This window comes from Cavia porcellus, unplaced genomic scaffold, assembly GCF_034190915.1.
Source record: "Cavia porcellus strain 051 isolate PalLab524CR breed Dunkin Hartley unplaced genomic scaffold, mCavPor4.1 scaffold_19, whole genome shotgun sequence".
NCBI classification, from domain to species: Eukaryota; Metazoa; Chordata; class Mammalia; order Rodentia; family Caviidae; genus Cavia; species Cavia porcellus.
In genome coordinates this window covers 59,264,004-59,281,433 of record NW_026947502.1, presented here as the reverse complement: position 1 = coordinate 59,281,433, position 17,430 = coordinate 59,264,004, and the positions used below count along the sequence as shown (strand labels likewise).

Below are 17,430 nucleotides of genomic sequence, written 5' to 3'. Positions count from 1 at the left end.
GATGTCCTTGCAAAGATTCAGATGAGCAGTGATGGAAGACTGGATCAGGGCACTGGCTGTGGGAGATAAAACACGACTTGGGGCTGGGGATTTAGCTCAGTGGCATAAGCACCTGCCTTGCAAGCAGGCGGTCGTGAGTTCGATCCCTGGTACTGATAAAAAGATTTTTTAAAAAAAGTGAAAAAAGAAAACACGACTTGACATCTTGTAGGAGACACGACATTAGTAAAACTTCGGTGGGTGTGGGAGGTGAAGAAAAGCAGAGTGAAGCTGATGCCTACATTTGTGACACATGACTCTGGGGTGGGTGGTTTTACTAAGTGAAACAGAAAATTCAGGAGTTCAGGCAAGGGACAGAAAGCGAACTTGCTGCAGACCGCTGGGACGGGTTTACCAGATAAGGCCCTGCTCAAGTCCAGAGCATTCTTTGGGAGCTATTTTGGGGTCTCCTATTTCCAGGATTGGTGACCAGTTTAAATGCCAGGTCTCTGAAGTTCTCTACAATTACTGTTTGGTTTTCTTCCCTTTTCTGGTCATAGCAGACATTCAAGACACAAAGCCGTGGTTGTCAGCAGCAGATCCAGCCGCACCGCTGCCCTGGGGTCTGAAAGACTGCATCGCGCCTTCCTCCGCCGCTGCAGACAAAGGCCGTCTTATACACACCATCTATTTCAGTCATTTTCTGAGCACTGTGGAATATTTTCAAGCTATCCCTTTTAAGCATTATCTCTTGGCAGTTAGGAAAATAGATCTATTGCAAACACCGAGTTTCTGAAAAAGGATTTAAAAATAGCTCCGGGTGCTAGACAGCTGCTGCTATTGGGAAATTGAGCCCTTTGCTTGCACTTTTGCCGGTTTCCATTTCAATCTTGCAGCTGGAAATCAGTGGCTCTTCCTCAGATGGGTCCAAATGCGGAGTGGGAGGGCACAGAGCACAGCCCACTCTTGACTTGGGGTCACGCTTCCCGACCTGCACGCTGAGAGGCACCCACACTCCGAAGCCAGCAAAGCCTATCCAGTGTGTCTTTATATCTGGAAATAGGAAGAATGAACCTGCTGGTTTTGTCATGCAAATTATAGGCGGCAAATTGAGTAGAGTCCTCTTGACTGGCAGGGGGAGACAGCAAACACATCAACTGATAACCGCATGTTTGCATGCACTGTTTCATGGGACAGGAGACAAGGCCATGATGTAGATGTCAATGCCATGCCTGTCTTGTGAGGGTGCAGCCTGAGGAGAGTCATTGCGGAGGGACCTGTCCTGAGTCCCAGAGCCGCGGCGGAGGGGAGCAGGGTTTGAAACACACCAGCCTCCAAGGCCTGCCCTTACCTTGTGAGCACCGTGTATCACTTTGCTACTGGGGCGGAAGGGACATGAGACTTTGATGGTTTCCAGAGAGAATCAAAAGGAGGATTTTGATGTTTCTCCTTCCGTTTTTTGCTTAGAAGCAGAAACACTCAGGAGTGAACATACAGAAAACTCCACTCTAAACATAGCTCTGTTATAAGGACATTCAGTATGTTTTTGCTCTGTAAATGAATGACAACACTTTAAATAAATGAAAACCCTCAACCTCCTTGAGGCATCATTTCTTCATATGTAAAATGGATATAATAACATCTTTTGACAGGCTTCACATCATTTTCTATGAAGATCAAATGAGGTAATGAACGATTTACAGTAAATACACTGGAAATTAATTGTAGAAGTTAGGTAAAGTTTAGGTAGTTAATTCAACCAATGGCTATGGAGCACCTATTGTGTACTAGACATTGTTCTAGATGCTGGGGTAGTGTTCTAGATACCAGTAACTGAAGGACATGAGTGCCTTGCTTGTGTCCTATCTAGGAGATGGCAAATAAACAGGGCACCTAATATCTAGGTAAAATTTTCAAATTATGTTGTGGTAATATGCAGTCATCCCTCAGTGTCATTTGAAGTGATGACCAAAATCCACAGGTGCTCAGGTCCCCAATGTGAAATGGTGTAATGTTTGCATGTAACTCAGGCACATCTTCCAGTGTACTTTAAATCATCTCTTAATACTTATTGTTATGGTTAATACATTGTGTCAATCTGAGAAGCTTAGAAGTTTAACTGAGAGCCTCAGGCAGGGTCCTTACTTTGTAAATATCCTCATCTGATGCAAGAGGAGGGTAAGGAGATTTTTGTGAGTGCTACACCTTCCCTGGAGTGGGGGTGGCCTGTGTACTATACGAGGGAGGAGAAGATGTTTGCTCTTCTCCCCTTTTGCTTTGGCTGCTGCCTTGAAATGTTGCCCCTGTGCCCTGCCAACCTGCCTTGGAGCCAGCTGATTGTGGATTGAAACCTCCACAAACAGTGAGATAAATAAGCCTTTCTTTCCTTCATTTTGGGGGTTGGGTGTTTTGTCCCAGCAATAAGAGAAAAGTAACCAAGACAGGATTTAGTACCAGAGGAGTGGGGTTCATTGCTGTGACTGTACCAGAACATGTGGTTCAAGAGCCTTTGGGAATGGTTTGTGGTAAGAGTTTGGAAAGGGTCAGAGATGTCACCTGAATGCATAGAGCTGAAACAGCTTAGGCTGTTCTGCAGGGGAGATTCTGTTCAGAGCTCAGGAGACCAGAAGGCTGACAGAAATCCTGCCGGTAAAGACCAGGCTAGGGAAGTTTCTGCTGAAAAGGACTGCACTGGGTGCTGGACTCCCCATGATGTGTGTTACGGCTTGGTAGAAAGTTTGTCTGCATTTTTCTCGTGTCCAGAGACTTTGCCTGAGACTGGGATAAGGATTGATTAATCTGCAGAAAAAGTTTCAAGGCAGTCAAATGTCGAGGCTGTGGAATTGCTATTGTTGGGGGCTTTTAGCCAGCTGTATGTTGAGAACCAAGAGCAAAGGGTGATGATATAAAGAGCAGGATGATGTAAAGCATTGCCAGTTTGACCAGGAAGGAGGCACCAATAAAGCTGTGGACTGTATAGACAGACCTGAGGAGATCTTGATTGCTGAGAAGAAACAGGAAAATAGAGAAGATGGCCTGAAGGCATCACAAAAAGCAGCAAGTCTCGAACCTTTGCAGCCTCAAAATTGAAAAAGTGAAAGACTTTGCTCTGGGGCAAAAGCCAGAGAACACCATGTTCCAGAGTGGCAGCATCATAAAACTTTTTTCCTCAGAGTTGGATTCAGAGTACCCAGTGATCCAGGCACTTGACCCATATAGCCAAGAGAGAAGAAAGCCTGGCTATTGCTTCAGCTGGCAACAGACCTTGCCATCATCCACATGGTGCTGGTTTTAGATGCATACAGAATGCAACAGTTCTGAGGTTAAAAAGGCTTCCACCCCAATTTCAGAAGACTTGGGAGGCCAGGCAGGGTACCCCTGAGAGGGCAGTGTGTGCAGCTGTGAGTGTGAAGCCAAAGGTGCAGTGGAGACCCCACTAGTTTAGAAAAGCCACAAGTGTAGATCATCTAAGGAAAGCTGCGAGGAGGGAGCAATGCCAGCCCACGAGGGAAGCTATTTGCCCTGTTGGATTTTGGACAGTCCTTTGTATCTCAGTTTGTGCCTGTTGTAATGAAAATGTTTATCTTATGCCATTGCATGTTGGAAGTGTTTAACTTTGTTTTCACTTGTACAGGGGCTTGCAGATGAGTTTGCCTTATACTTCTGCGGAGACTTGGGACTTGGACTTTACAGCAATGCTAAAATTGTTAGGACTTTGGCAACTCTTACAGGTAAACTAAATGCTTTTTGCATAAAACATTGTGCATGAATCTTTGGGAGGGCCATAGGAAGAATGTTATGGTTCTAATGTAATATAATGTTGATAGGCTTAATATCAGTCATTAAGGATTGCTAAACCTGGGTTATAATGTTTGAGTTGTAAAGTAGTAAGAAGCATGTCTTTGTATTCGGAAACCTGTTTAGAGGAATGTTTCTGGTTGCCAAGTTGACAAGGGGTGGATTGTTATGGTTGATACACTGTGTCAATTTGAGAAGTTTAGAAGCTTAACTGAGAGAGTCACCAGGGAGCATTTTGTCACAGAAACAAGAGAAAAGTAACCAAGACACTTACCATACCTAATAAAATAGAAATGATATGAAGTAGTTATTAATAATGAATTTTTAATTTTTGGTGCTGAGGTTGAACTCAGGGCCTCAAGCAGGCTATGCACATGTTTTACCACCTAATTACACTTCCAGCCCCTGTTCTGTATTTTTGGGGGAAATAATAAATTTTTTGGGGAAAAAATTCTATACATGTTCAGTACAAACACAATTTTAAAGAAAGCATTGCTTCAGTACACAGTTCATTGAAACAAAATGTGGAATCTGAAGATATGGGAGATCAGGTATATATATTTAGGTGGTAAAGTTTTCCAAAAGAAAGACAACAAGTAGGTCAGGGTAGGGATGATGGGGCAGGGATGGACTGGAATTCAAAATCAAATGCTTATAATAGGCTTTGGTGGGGACATGAATTTATGTTTTATGGCAATGAAGTTAGCACTATAGACCTGGGGACTGTAGTAGGAATGAGAAAAGGGGATCCCTGTTGGAGGGGCTGGTGCTCAGGATCAAAGGACAGCAGGAAAGCACTGTGCGAGGGAGGGGTAGGGGTTCAGGGATTCACGAAGATGGGGACCACTGGAGGATTTGACACACTTGCCACATTGTAAAGGATCCTACTGGTGGCTGCTTTGAGAATGCATGTAGGTGATGATGGCAAAAGCAGGGACATGAGACCAGTTAGCAGGCTATTTCAGGAGTCTAGGGGTGGTTTCGGCATGGTGCCTTCTGTACACTTTGTGAAGAAAAAAGCCAGTGGGATTTGGGGAGGTATAAAGCTACAGAATATGGACTTGAGTATCCATGTAAAGAGTGTATGGGGAGGAGAGGTCAGATGCTACGAACAGGAGGCCATGACTGTCTATGAGACCTGGCAATGTGGATTTCACTGGTGACCGAGACAAGAGCCATCTCAGAGCAGCAAACTGGAAAAGTTGAGGGACGCAGGTTGCTTAGCATCCCGGTCAAACTGCTTTCTCCAGGCTGGGCATGGTGGTGCATGCCTGTAATCACAGCACTCTGGAGGCCTAGGAAGGAGGATTGCTGCAAGTTTGAGCTCAGCCTGGGCTGTATAATGAAACTCTGTCTCAAAAGACAAAAAACAACCTAAACAAACAAAATACCTTTCTTCTAATTATACTTTGAACTTAGCCATATACACAAGGAAGCTCTCTTTGAGTCTGATTTTTATATTACTAGAATCCTCTGGCTATTATTTTCTTTGCTTGCCTCATGTCCCTTGAGCAAAAAGTACATAGTCATAACACAAAAACGAAAAGGATAATAGTAACAAAAGTTTTGTGTCAGTAACAAACTTCATTCATGGTATGAATATACCAACTATTGGGCATTTAAGGTTGTCCTGTGCTTTTCTAGTTTCCTGGGTGAAAAGATGATCTAAATAGTTAGAACATTGTATACTAGTTCTGTATAGAATTTTTTGGTAAAATATTAGTTTTTTAAGAAGAATACTAGGCCCATGGTTTTAGTCATAGGCATGGAAGGGAAGTCATTGAAAAAACTTTTTATTAATGTTTATATTTCTGGCATAGAGATCCTGTGGTCCTTTTGTGATATGTAAGTGTTATGTATACTTTGAAATGCTTGTAGCTTATTCTGTGTTTTTACTTTAAATTTCTACATGTTCAAATGTTAAAAATGAAGGTTCTTGCCCTAGTGTAAATTACTCTTATGATGGTGGTCTAAGGTGGTGGAAGGCCAAAGCAGGAACACTTACCACTTCCTCCTCCTTCTCCAGCCCTAATTGCAACTCCCCTTCCTGTTTGCACACAAAGGAAATTCCAATCAGTTCCTCACACATCATCAAAATCTGCCCCATGTGCCACTTCTGATCAGAGGTCATATAACCCCTTGCCTCTCTGTATCTGGTCAAAGGAGACAGCCCAGCCACCATGAGTGTGTACTCCTTTCCAAGTCCTCAATAAATCTTTTTTTGTACTTTCTGCTTCTCTATTGTGCCAGAAAACTCTAACAAGAAATGAATTTAATTTTTTGATGCTGATATGTATTCTGCAACATTATTTAACTCACTTCTTAGTTCTAAGAGGATTTTTTTTTTTTGTCTTTTTCTTTTTTATCGGTACCGGGGATCGAACTCACGACTGCCTGCTTGCAAGGCAGGTGCTTATGCTGCTGAGCTAAATCCCCAGCCCCAGGATTTTTGTTTTTATGTTTTTAAAATTGTTTGGGATTGGGGCTGGGGATTTAGCTCAGCGGCATAACTCCTGCCTTGCAAGCAGGCAGTCGTGAGTTTGATCCCTGGTATCAATTTTAAAAAAAAATCTTTGGGATTGTCTACATAGATAATTGTGTCATCCGCAACTAGGAATAATTCCATGTCTTCCTCCCAAAATGTACATTTTATACTTCTTTTTCTTGTCTTACTGCATTGGTTAGAATTTCCAGTACTAGTTTGAACAGATTCGTGTCCCGTTCTCAAACTTTGAGGGCTAAAATGACTTAACCATTAAACATGAGTTAGATTTGCATTTTTTGGTAAATGCTTTATATCAAGTTGAGATAATTCTCTATTGCTAGGTTGGTATTGTTTGTAAAATGGAGATTGTACTTTGTTTTCACGAGATTGCTGACAGTTCTAGATGAAATGTAAGTAACATTTTATGGCTGTTGTAGACTCTCAAAACTGGTTCTGAAGAGAAACTTTTGGACAAAATTAAGGTGACTCATTATAATGTACAGAGAAGCCTCCCCTAGACAAATGATCTCACATTTTCACTTCTAGATAAGTCTTCTGCAGAAACAATTAGCTCATGTCTCAGGGATTTACTATCAAGAACTCACTGCAGCTGTGGCTTCATTAGAAATATATAGGGAACCACCTTCATGTCCAAAGACAGACTAGTGGCTGCATATTTATTCTGGTACCTATGCAACCACTGCAAAACATCAATGTTAATGGATAGGTATGGAGACAATTTCAAGACACCAGGTTAAATGAGCAGAGAAAATTCAAAGCAGTGTAATTAGATCTTATATTTGTAAATGCAGTAAGTATAAACCTTGTGTTATCTACAATAGAAATGACCTTAGCTGTGGAAGCTGGCACTCCAAGACTGAGATGTTAGCTGACTTGATTCCTGGTGAAGGCTGTGTGAGAGAAAGTGTTTGTCTCCTCTCCTGGCTTCTGGAGGTTTGCTGGCAATCTTTGGTGTGTCTTGAGTAGGAGACATATATCACCCAATCTCTGGTACATCTCTTCATGTGGCCTTCTCTGTGTGCCTTTCTGTGTCCAAACTTTCTTTTTTAGTAAATCCACAGTCATCCTAGTGAGCACTCAGCTTATTTGATCATCTGCAGATACTGTTTCCACAGAGGTCACACTCACAGGCACTGGGGGCTAGGACTTCAGTGTGCCAGGGGACACAGTCCAATGCCCACCTCTGAGGCTTTAACATCCTCACCTGCAGTGTCCTTGAGACAGCCTCCATTAGGAGCGGTTTGAGCTCCCCCTTCATGTACTAATTAGCTCTTGTCCAGCTCCTTGCTAGGGTCATTTGTTCACTGAGGAAGGTCCTGGTGGTCCCAGCCATTCTCTCCACCTAACGGATCAGCTGACATCATCCAGGTCCATGATACGGGTAAATAAGGCAGGAAACTTGGAGCACAAAAGTAGTTTGATATCTTAATATCTCTTATTTATTCTACCAGAAACCCCAAGAAACAGGCATTGCTAACTCATTTTACAGATGGAAAAACTAGAGTCACAGAGATCAGGTTCTCACCCAAAGCCACTGATTCCAGGTTTAACCAATGCAGCACAGGCATCCGCCTGTTATCACACCCTGATACAAGGGAATGAGACTCCCAAATTACCAGATGTCTGGTATGAGTTCATGTTCTCTAAAAGCAAAGAATGAATTTAGGAACAATGGCGGTTAAGAGCAGAATATATTTACTGAGAGAAAAAAAGCTTCTGTCAGAGAGAAACAGAAGGGGTCCTGAGTGGGTTGCCCAAGACTGTCTTTTCTAGAGACTTTTACAGAGCAAAACCACGAGGTGATATTGGTCCAAGGCAGGTGTGTGTGTGTGCATGTGTATGTGTGCGTGTATGTGTGCGTGTACGTGTGCGTGTGTGTGTGTGTTGGGGGAGTCAGGGGGTGGAACACTCACAAGGTGGGCATAAGGTGGGACAGAACTGTGGGCAACCAGTAAGATTAATTGCTCAGGTAAAGCTGACTAAATCAGGAACAAATAGAGAAGAGAGTCATGTAGCAAGTGGGCGTTCTTAAGGAGCAGTGACTCTTCATGAATAGGGGCACAGGATGGTGACTCCTGGCCTCCTCGGGGTGATAGAGAACTATTTAGAACATCAATCCTTAGGATGTGGGTGTATTTCTTTGATCTTTTGTCTTGAGATCTGGCCCATAGCGGGAGGTGTTTGTCTCCTCCAAAGTTGCAAGGTACCTGGTCTTCTGCACTGGCTCCTTGGAGGGCCCAGCCCTGTCTGACTACCTAAAATATTCCTGTCTACTCAGCGGCCCGTAACTACACTAGCAAATGTTGTATGTTGCCTCCATGCCCACAGAACACCTGTGCCCCTTCTTCCAGATCTGGTTCACTTGGGACTCTGCTAAAACCTGGGCCTGGCAATACAGCTGGTGAAGTCAAAGAAAGGCCAGGGAGGTAGTCACAGGCAGAGTGACCTTGGAGCAAGCCTGAGCAAAGCCAAGGGAGGAGCAGCCCATCCCTGTGTTTGCCCCGTGCTAATGGCTAATGCTTCAGGATTTAGCTTTTAATGATTCTAAAAGTAGTCAAGGATTAGTTTAAGCATACTACAAAAGTTGCAAAATTCAGAGGCAATTTCTTTCACAACTTTAGCTGCTTTAATGTGTGTGTTCTCGTAATTCTTCTGTTCTCAAATAGACCTACGCACACTTGTTAGGTTCCTCTGCTTTTGCGAGCTGTTGAGAAGGGAGTGCTGGTCCTATTTGTGCAGAGTCCTGTCTAAGGGCTGTGCAGGACTCCAGCCTGGCTGTACGTGTGACTGAAGCATAACTGGTTTACCTAGATTGTCACACATAGCTCATACTGTTTCCTAGTTTTCATTCTGGCAAACAACACTGAAATAAAAATGCATGCTCACAGGTTATCTTCTCGCCCAATTATTTCTTCAGGATTAACTGAGTCAAATGGTATGTGTATTTGAAGTTTAAAATTTTCAGATCCATCTTCTCCCTAAATGTTGGGTGTGGTGGCATTCCTACCAAAAATGTTTGAGTCCGTATGCTTCTCCACCTCTGCCAACCATGCACTGTACATTTAACAAAATTGTATCTTTTTTTTGTACTGGGAATCAAATATGACCTTTGTTTGACTTGTGGGCACTTATGCTGCTTTATGTCTTGTTTTGAATGGCATCTTTTTTATTATGAGTGAGGTCAACTATATTTCCATACACTTGTGGATTATCTATATTCCCTCTTTGGTAGTTCTGTACTAGGAAGTCTTCAAGAAATTCTGAGGAAACTGCATCTTCAGTAACTAAAGGGACCTTTGCATTGTTGGCTTTCAATTATCTGGAGCAAAGGAGCCACAAAGGAACCACCAGGGTCAGTTTTAACCATTCCTTCCTGAATTCCAAGCAAGTCATTCATTTACACCTTAATTCACTTGAAAATTATTCCGGTAGTAATCTACCGCTCTGCTTTACTCATTAATCATTTTTCAAGTAGTTACTGAGCATCTGCTGCCTCACAAATGCCAGGTCCCAGGAGAGTGGGAGGGAAATCACAGTTGTGTCTACCCTGACAGTGAACGGAGAGCGGAGATCAGTCCTGTGAATGGTGGAATGGGGGCCAGCCAGGTGGGAGGGCTGGGGCTGAGGGAGGAGCAGCACTGCCTGTGAGAGGATCAGTAGAATTGGAGTGTGACAAGATGGAGAGAGTGTCCCAGCAAGAAAGCAGGGTGGGGCCAGGGGGATAGCTCACAGCACAGCAAAGCCTGCCTGGCAAGTGCGAGGTCCTGAGTTCAATTCTCCGTACATTAACAGCAACAACAAAACGAAACAACAACAACAAAAACAAAATAACAACAAAAAAGCAAGCAAGGGGGGTGAAGGAATGGAGAATTTCACAGGTGGAGACAAAACAGTTTAAACAAAGCAGAAGGTGTCACCTGACAGGAAGTGGCCAGAGCAAAGTCTCCTCTCAGAAAGGATTCTCAGAAAACAGCAGGGATGGGACAGCAGCATGTACTTACATGAATGCATGTGGCCGCGCTGTCTGTAGGAGAGGACCCTGGCAGCAGCGAGATGCACCATGGGAAGGGGAGCCTCAGGGAAGGCCCTAGCAGGAGCTAAGGATGGGAATCCCCACTCCACCACCACAGCCACTGGTCTGCAATGGGCCTTGGCTTCCAAAAGGCCAGGAACCTTCTCTGCTACGGTGTGGAGTCCAGTGCCACACTGCCCCTCTGCTCACAAGGTCCTCGAAGAATCTGTTTGTGTCCAGGCGCCTGGCTGCTTGTGGAGCCAGAGACAGCGAGAGGAGTGACCCAGCACAGGCAAGCCCGCCCTGCAGGCTGATGGAAAATTGTTGCTGAGAGGCTTGCTTTGCTCAGCTTCGTTCTTTTTGACAGTGGCAAGGCAATTCCCCTCTGGTGCTCCAGGTTTCCTGAGGGGCGAATATTTGAAAATCTGCATTGATAAATAATGTTGTGCTGGAACTCTGGATGCACTGGCTTTTGAGTGTATGTGACAATATTTCTGCAGGGCAGTGTCCCGATGTGCACATTTTAGATTTGTTAAATGCTTTTCCCCAAAGGACAGTCTTCATTATTCAGAAGACTTAACTGAGACTCAAGAAAGTTGTACTCTTGGTTCCTCACCACGTCAATGATACAATTTCATCAAAATCTGAGCCTGAGTCTATCTCCACCTGTGGTTTTCTCCATTACTTTATGCTGTGTGTTCCTGAGACATTTCCTCTGGTTATTATTCTTTGTTACACACTCTCTCCAGCAGTAATCTACAAGAAAAATCTGACAATAAATGAGACTTAGGTGCCTGTCTGCAAGATAGTAAAAAAGTGAGTGAGGAGAGTTTAGATTTCACTCTAGGATTTGCATGGGGAAAGGGACAGGGCCAGTCCCCGAGGCTAGAGCTGGAGGTGGCAGCTTAAATGTGAACAAGCAGTCTGCGTGCCAGCTGGGTGAGGAAGGCAGCCCAGCCTAAGGGGAATCCTTGGGAGAAGGACTGGCAGGTTCCAGAAAGCCTGCACCTTAATCCAGAAAAACATCTTTGGTAAGGAGTTGTCAGCTCTCAGGTTCTTCCTGTGGCCTGAGTCACCTTGGGTTCTTGTGACATCTCTGCCCAACGGGCTGTGATGAGGAGATGTGAAATCTGGGGTTAACCGGCTGCTTCTGGACTCCCTGGACTCCTCACAGCCCCTGGCTTCATTTCCATTCTGCTGTGCGATTTCCCCACCTTCTGCACGCCATCCTCACGGAGCCCCAAAGTGAGAACTCAGCCATCTGGAAGCCCCCGTGGAGAAAGCCAGCCTGAGTGTGGAGGTGCTTGGGGGTCAGCCAGTCAGGGCTCAGATCTGGGACTTTCTCTTTGGAGCCTGAGGCAAGTGATTCATGCTGTTCTTACTGTACAACCCGAATACTAATCTGTTCAGGTGTATAACTGCAGGGGGATTAAGTACAGTTGCCACTATTTTCCACTTCCCAGGCTCCCTGGATTGCTGAGGTGATTGCTTCTGACCCTGGGCCCAGAGATGAGTGAGGATAAAAATACTGATGGTACCCAGCAGTGCTGACCATGAGCCGGGCAGTATCTTTATGTAAATTGTTCTAGTTATCTACCGATCGCTAATGAATTCCTCCAAACCTGGAATAACAAATATTAAATATTATTTTATTTTACTATCTTTCATAAAGATTTTTGGGTCAGGTGTTTGGGCGCAGCTTAGCTGTCGCAGGGTCTCTGCCAAGGTTGCAGCCAAGAAGCAGCCGAGGCTGCATCACTGAAGGCTCAAGGGGGACTACAGGACGCATGTGGGAGGCTCAGCACTGGGCCCGTTTGTGCGGTGGTGTGCAGGAGGCCTCAGCTCTCTGCCGTGGAATCCTAGCCCCAGTACTGCTTAAATATGCGTCTGAGATGCTAGCCAGCTTCCAGGTGAGGGCTTCAAGAGCCCAGGTGGAAGTTACAATATCTTTTATGACCCAACCTTAGAAATCCTATTTCATTTTGGCAACATCCTATTGGCTATACGAATCAGCCTGACCTAGTGTGAGAGTGGCCTGCATAACCACATGGATCCGAGGAGGTGAGGCTCAGTGGGGCCGTCTTGGAGGCTAGTCACCGAGTCTTTGCTCATCCGACCTCCAGACTGGCCCAGGGAAGCTTAGAGAAAGGAGACTAGCTAGGAAGGCGGTGAGTCTGGGAGACCCAGATTTCAGCGGAGCAGGGCTTGCGGTTGTAGAGATTAGGCTTCACTCACTGGCAGTGTGGCATTGGCAATGTGGGGCCATCTGACAGTGGTGGTGGTGTCCCTGGTCGGGGTGGCTGGGGAATTGTTCTGGCTCTTCAGCCCCGCGGGGGGTGGGGGGGCTTGTGAGCCACCCATGTGTGATGAGGCTTGACTTGCTGAAACTAGTTGAGAAGAATTCTACTGTCTTCAGTGATGATCTGCAAAGACTGTTGTGACTGCTCAGAGCAAAAGAATGGAGAGAGAGAGAGAGAGAGAGAGAGAGAGAGAGAGAGAGAGCGAGCCACCAAGAGAATGTGAATTGTCCAACTGCAGGCCACCATGGATTTTATCAGTGCAACAGTAGCACCTAGAATAAATAGAGCAAGAACTCTTTCCTATTCTGCTCTGGTCAGAAGACAACACGTATGTTGAGTCTGGAGGCTATTTGTCAGGATAGCAGTAACAATCTGGAGTCAGTAGAGACCAGCCAGCTTCTGGCTGTAGAGCAGAGGGTGCCAGGAGGGTGGAGGAGTATGAAGCTGAGTCCCCTGAGCTCTAGGGATCCCTTCCCTGGAGAATAGAAGCACCGAGGGGGCCACGGGAGCTGTGTTCAGTGTGGCAGAGAGGCTCGGACAGACTCAGGTTCAAATCTTGGTTGTTTCCTCTAAGTAGCCTTGGACTTAAATTCTGAGTTATTTATAATAACACTAGCACATGGCAGCAGTTTAAGAAATATACCCCCCTCTTCTTTACCTCCATAGCCGTGATAAGAAGTGGATTTGTACTCTTTTTGGAAATGGACTCTGGGGAATGATCTTGGCCTTGGAGAAATTCAAGCACAAGCGGGATGGCCTACTACTTTTGTCACTGGACAAGGGTGGAGGAAGTCCCCATAGCAGATATAGGGAACCTTGACTCACCCAGCCACAGTATAGGTCACTGCAGGTCTGCTGGCTGCCACCTCAGAGAGAATTTTCAGGACACATCAGTAGGCAGCATGAAGAGATTTATTAGTAGAAATTTTTAAAATACCCAAAGAAATAGAGTGAAGAGAGAGAGAGAGAGGGAAAAATAGAAAGAAGCGAGAGAGAGAGAAGGAGAGGAAGTGAGAGAAACAGAGAGAGAGAGAAAGAGATAGAGGGATGACCTTGCTGGTTATATTTAAGGCAGAGTTGAGGGTGCAAATCTGTAGAACTTGTGAACCTGAAGAGATTCAAGTTACAAATGAAAATGACTGACTTATTCTTAGGTAACCAAGCTATACAGCCCATTCACAGGTAACATGGCCCAAGGTCCATTGTGTCCTTAAGAATTTTTGACTAGGTTTATGTCCTGAATCTGCATTTTAGATTAAAAGTATAATTTTACTTTTTTATTTAAAATTCAAGCTACCTTTTATGTAGAACACTACATAAAAAAATTAACATTTTTCAAAATGTAATTTGTATGCAGTACCCAAAAAATTTTTTTAAAGAAAAGAACAGGACAATATGGCAACTGGTCGAATTAACTTTTCAAAATGAACTTGAGGGTCTCAGAGCAGTTCACTGAGCTGGAGCCACAGAGCTTGAAATTACCATGGAAAAACACAGTTTTAGCATTCTGATTTTCCTTAGCTCCTTCCTCTTTCTCCTCCCTCCCTCTTTCCACTCTCATCCAGCTACACCAGAGGCTGCATGAACGCTGAGCACGTCAGGTGCATTTCTCTGGACAATCTTATGCCAGAGGTGCTGTGACTCCGTTTGCAGATGGGAAAACTGAGGCTCCTCCAGGCTAAGTGACTTTTTATTGCAAGTGGCAGTGCCAGCCTTCTTGGCTCCAAAGCCTGTGCTTGCCAACGATGTGAAGGTAAGCTCTGGGGAAGGCAAGAATTAGGAGGAGCTGGCATGGATGCCCCTAAAACTGTCAAATTCAGGGTTTCTTGATCCTTTGGTTTCCTGCAGTGCAGGACACACCTCCACCTTGCCTGCCAGACCCCCCAGAGCCTCTGGCAGAGCACCCAGGCTTCCTGCTCTGCAGGGCTGGAAGGGGCAGGGCAGTGACTTGGCCTCAGTGCTCCCCAAATGCTGAGGCGGCCTTCCCTCCCAGTGGGGCCCCCACAGCCAGCACTGTGCAGACAGGAGAAGCAGCCCTGAAGTCATCCTTTCCTGGAGAATTCACACACAGCTCGAAGGGAGCCATTGTCTCTGCGGCTGCAGCGGCTGATGCGTAGGCCTGCAGCCCAGGTGTCACATGCTGTCCAGTCTCTGGCCCTGTTCTCTCTCTTTGTCTGTAGAACATAGAGCTTGGCCCCTGCTCCTTCCTTTGACACCATCCCAGCTCCCTCCCAGGCGTGGTGCCTGGCAGCCACTGTGCCAAACTGAATTAAATCCTAGCAGACTCAAACCGTTTGTCCGTCTGCTGTAGGGAGATGGACCACACTGAGCTCTGGATGCTGCTGTCTCTGGCTCTGCTCTAGCACTGGGGCCAAATCCGCATCTGGACCTTTGGTGGGAGCCCTGGGGCCCTGTGCATTTCCCCAGGCACTTGCATTGCCTACCAAACACAGCCTGAGTTCTTAGCTGTGCCCAACACTCAGGACTCCGCCTCCGTCCACCTGCCTATAGGGAAATGGAACAAGCCTCAGTCGTTTCGGCTGCCCCTCGGCATCTCCCACCCTGATGTGTTTGCACTTTCCTCTTAGAATTCACTCCCCCCCCCCACTAGACTTTCTATCCTTCCTTTCCAAGCTCAGGCATCACTTCTGAGGCATCTTTTGTACCTAGGGCCCGTGATCTCCCTGCCATGGTCATGTGCCATTGATGACTCTGCTTAGAGAGCAGCCTCCTGATCCACAGTCCTGGCCCTGCTGTTCACCAGCTCTGTGATCTTGGAGCAAGCTGTTTAAGCTACCAGGGCCTCGGCTTGCTTGTCTATAAAATGGGAAAGACAGACACTGTCAGGATGGTGTGAGGTCACTCCCGTAGTCAATAGAGCCCCTGGCACGCAGTGAGCATTCAATAGAGGGGCTGCCACCATGCTTAGACACATTTATCAAATGCCCTCTGTGTGTGGTTATCTCGACCAAGCAAGGAGATACAAAGAACGAGACAGGTGGAATCTTAGTGCTCGGGGAAAAGTGTGAACTTGAAGTCTCACAGCTCCCCTAGAATACAGGTGTGGAAAGGGTTGGTCAAGGTGTGGCAGAATCGACCCTGGAGAAGCTCCTGCTTCCATGCTGCTCAGGGGAGAGCCTTGCATTCCATAGAAGTTGGACAGGGCGTTGATCTTCTACAAGACCTTGACCTCTGCTCCTGACTGCAGAACGCTCCCCCAGGCCAGTGGAGCACGGGACTTCCAGCTGGAATGTAGGCGCTCTCTGGTTTCATCACATTTTTGCCTCTTTCATTCCTATCAGCTCACAGGCATGCAGTAATATCTCCCATTTTCAAAAACAAGAACAGAAAACTGCTGTAAGTCGTGCCCATCTCTGCCTTGCTTCTGAGCCTTCTCTTTTAGCAGGTCTTGAAAGGTTGGCCCAGTCCATGACTTTATCTACGTCTTCCTCTCACATTTTACTCTGTACCCTCCAGTCTGTACCCCTGAACTGATATCATGGCCCCCAGTGATCTCCACCTTGCCCAAACCACTGGAGAATTTCCATTCTCACTTGCAAAGCCTTGGGCTGTGATTGGATGAGCTGATCCCTTCCTCCTGGGGCTGTTTTCCTGTCTCTGTGGCACTGATCGCCACAGATGTGGTGGCTTAAAATGACACAGAATCATTACTTTACACTTGTGCAGTTTAGAAGTTAGGGAGTAGACTTCCTGTGTTAAGAATGCAGTCAGGAATGTGTTCCTCTCTGGAGGCCCTAGAGGAGAATCCATTTTTTTTTTTGCTTTTCTCATTCTAGAGGCTTCTAAAGGATACCCACATTCTTTGATGAGCAGCCTCCTCCTCCATCTTCATTTTTAAAAATTATTTTAAAAGAATCCTTAGGGTTAAAAAGTATTTTAAGATACTGTTATATGTTCTTTTCCTTTTTTAAAAAAAACAAATAATTATTTTTGTGATTTGCAAACTGGGCGTACAGAGACCAAGGCCACACCAACAAGCAAGCCCAGTCTGGGAACCAGCACCACGCTTGGGCCACTATTAGACTGGACACCAGCCCCTTCTGGTGTCAGCTGGCAAAGAAGTACTGCCCCCTACTCCCCATGGGAAGCATCTGGCTTTGAAGAAACATAGGCTGTGATGATAGTTATGGAGGTGAAATGCATTTGGATGGCTGTGGTGCTGTGATGTTTCACTGACATTGGAGGTGGTTTGATCATAGGCTCAGAGGATAGTGGTACACAGTGTGACATCTAGGGGGGATCTCCTTCTGAGGGTTGCAGCCATTGTTGATTACCTATGGTCTTGTTTTGAAGTTCTATATCATTTCCATTGTTTTGTTGGGTTAGGTTTTACTCTCTTTTGTTTTGTTTGATTATGCCAAACCCAATTGCAGGAGCAGCTATTTTAAAGATAGCAAGACATATTATGGTAGCAATTTTGGATTCACTATTGGCTTGTTTTGAAGTCCTTTACTGCATTCAAAGTTTTGTTTTTATTGTGTCTGTTCTATTCTGTTCTATTTGATTTTTACTATTTCTGAAGGTATCTTCAGCTATTTTGAAGCCATCAAAAGCATTATGGTAACTATTGATTTTGTAATGTTTTGAAATCCTGTATCTCTTACATTGGTTTGTTTTGATTGGTTTTATTCTGTTTTATCCTTTTTAAAATAAAAAATAAATAATTATTTTCCATTGCACAAATTTAGGGGTATTTGTAACATTTTGATACACCTATATAGTGTGTAATGATCAAATCGACATAGTTAACATTTCTTTCTCCTTAAACATTTTGTGCAAACATTACATATAGTAAATATGCACAACAAAGAGAA

The 17,430-nt window shown here is 45.1% G+C and overlaps 1 protein-coding gene across 11 annotated transcripts in view; it reads left to right on the top strand.

Annotated features, from left to right (window-relative positions):
* The window catches only part of LOC106027132 (uncharacterized), a 64,104-nt gene that overhangs the window by 18,828 nt on the left and 27,846 nt on the right, over positions 1-17,430 (top strand). For 4 of the 11 annotated variants that reach the window (XR_010041226.1, XR_010041229.1, XR_010041230.1 and 1 more), the window contains exon 2: positions 3,614-3,710. Coding sequence is in view for 4 of the 11 variants with exons in the window: in XM_063231111.1 (XP_063087181.1) it covers positions 543-775 (233 nt within the window). In the remaining 7 variants the exon portion in view is untranslated. Of the gene's footprint in view, positions 1-539; positions 3,711-14,160; positions 14,349-17,430 lie in introns of all 11 variants that reach the window. The other 7 variants (XR_010041225.1, XM_063231111.1, XM_063231110.1 and 4 more) reach the window with 4 other exon arrangements.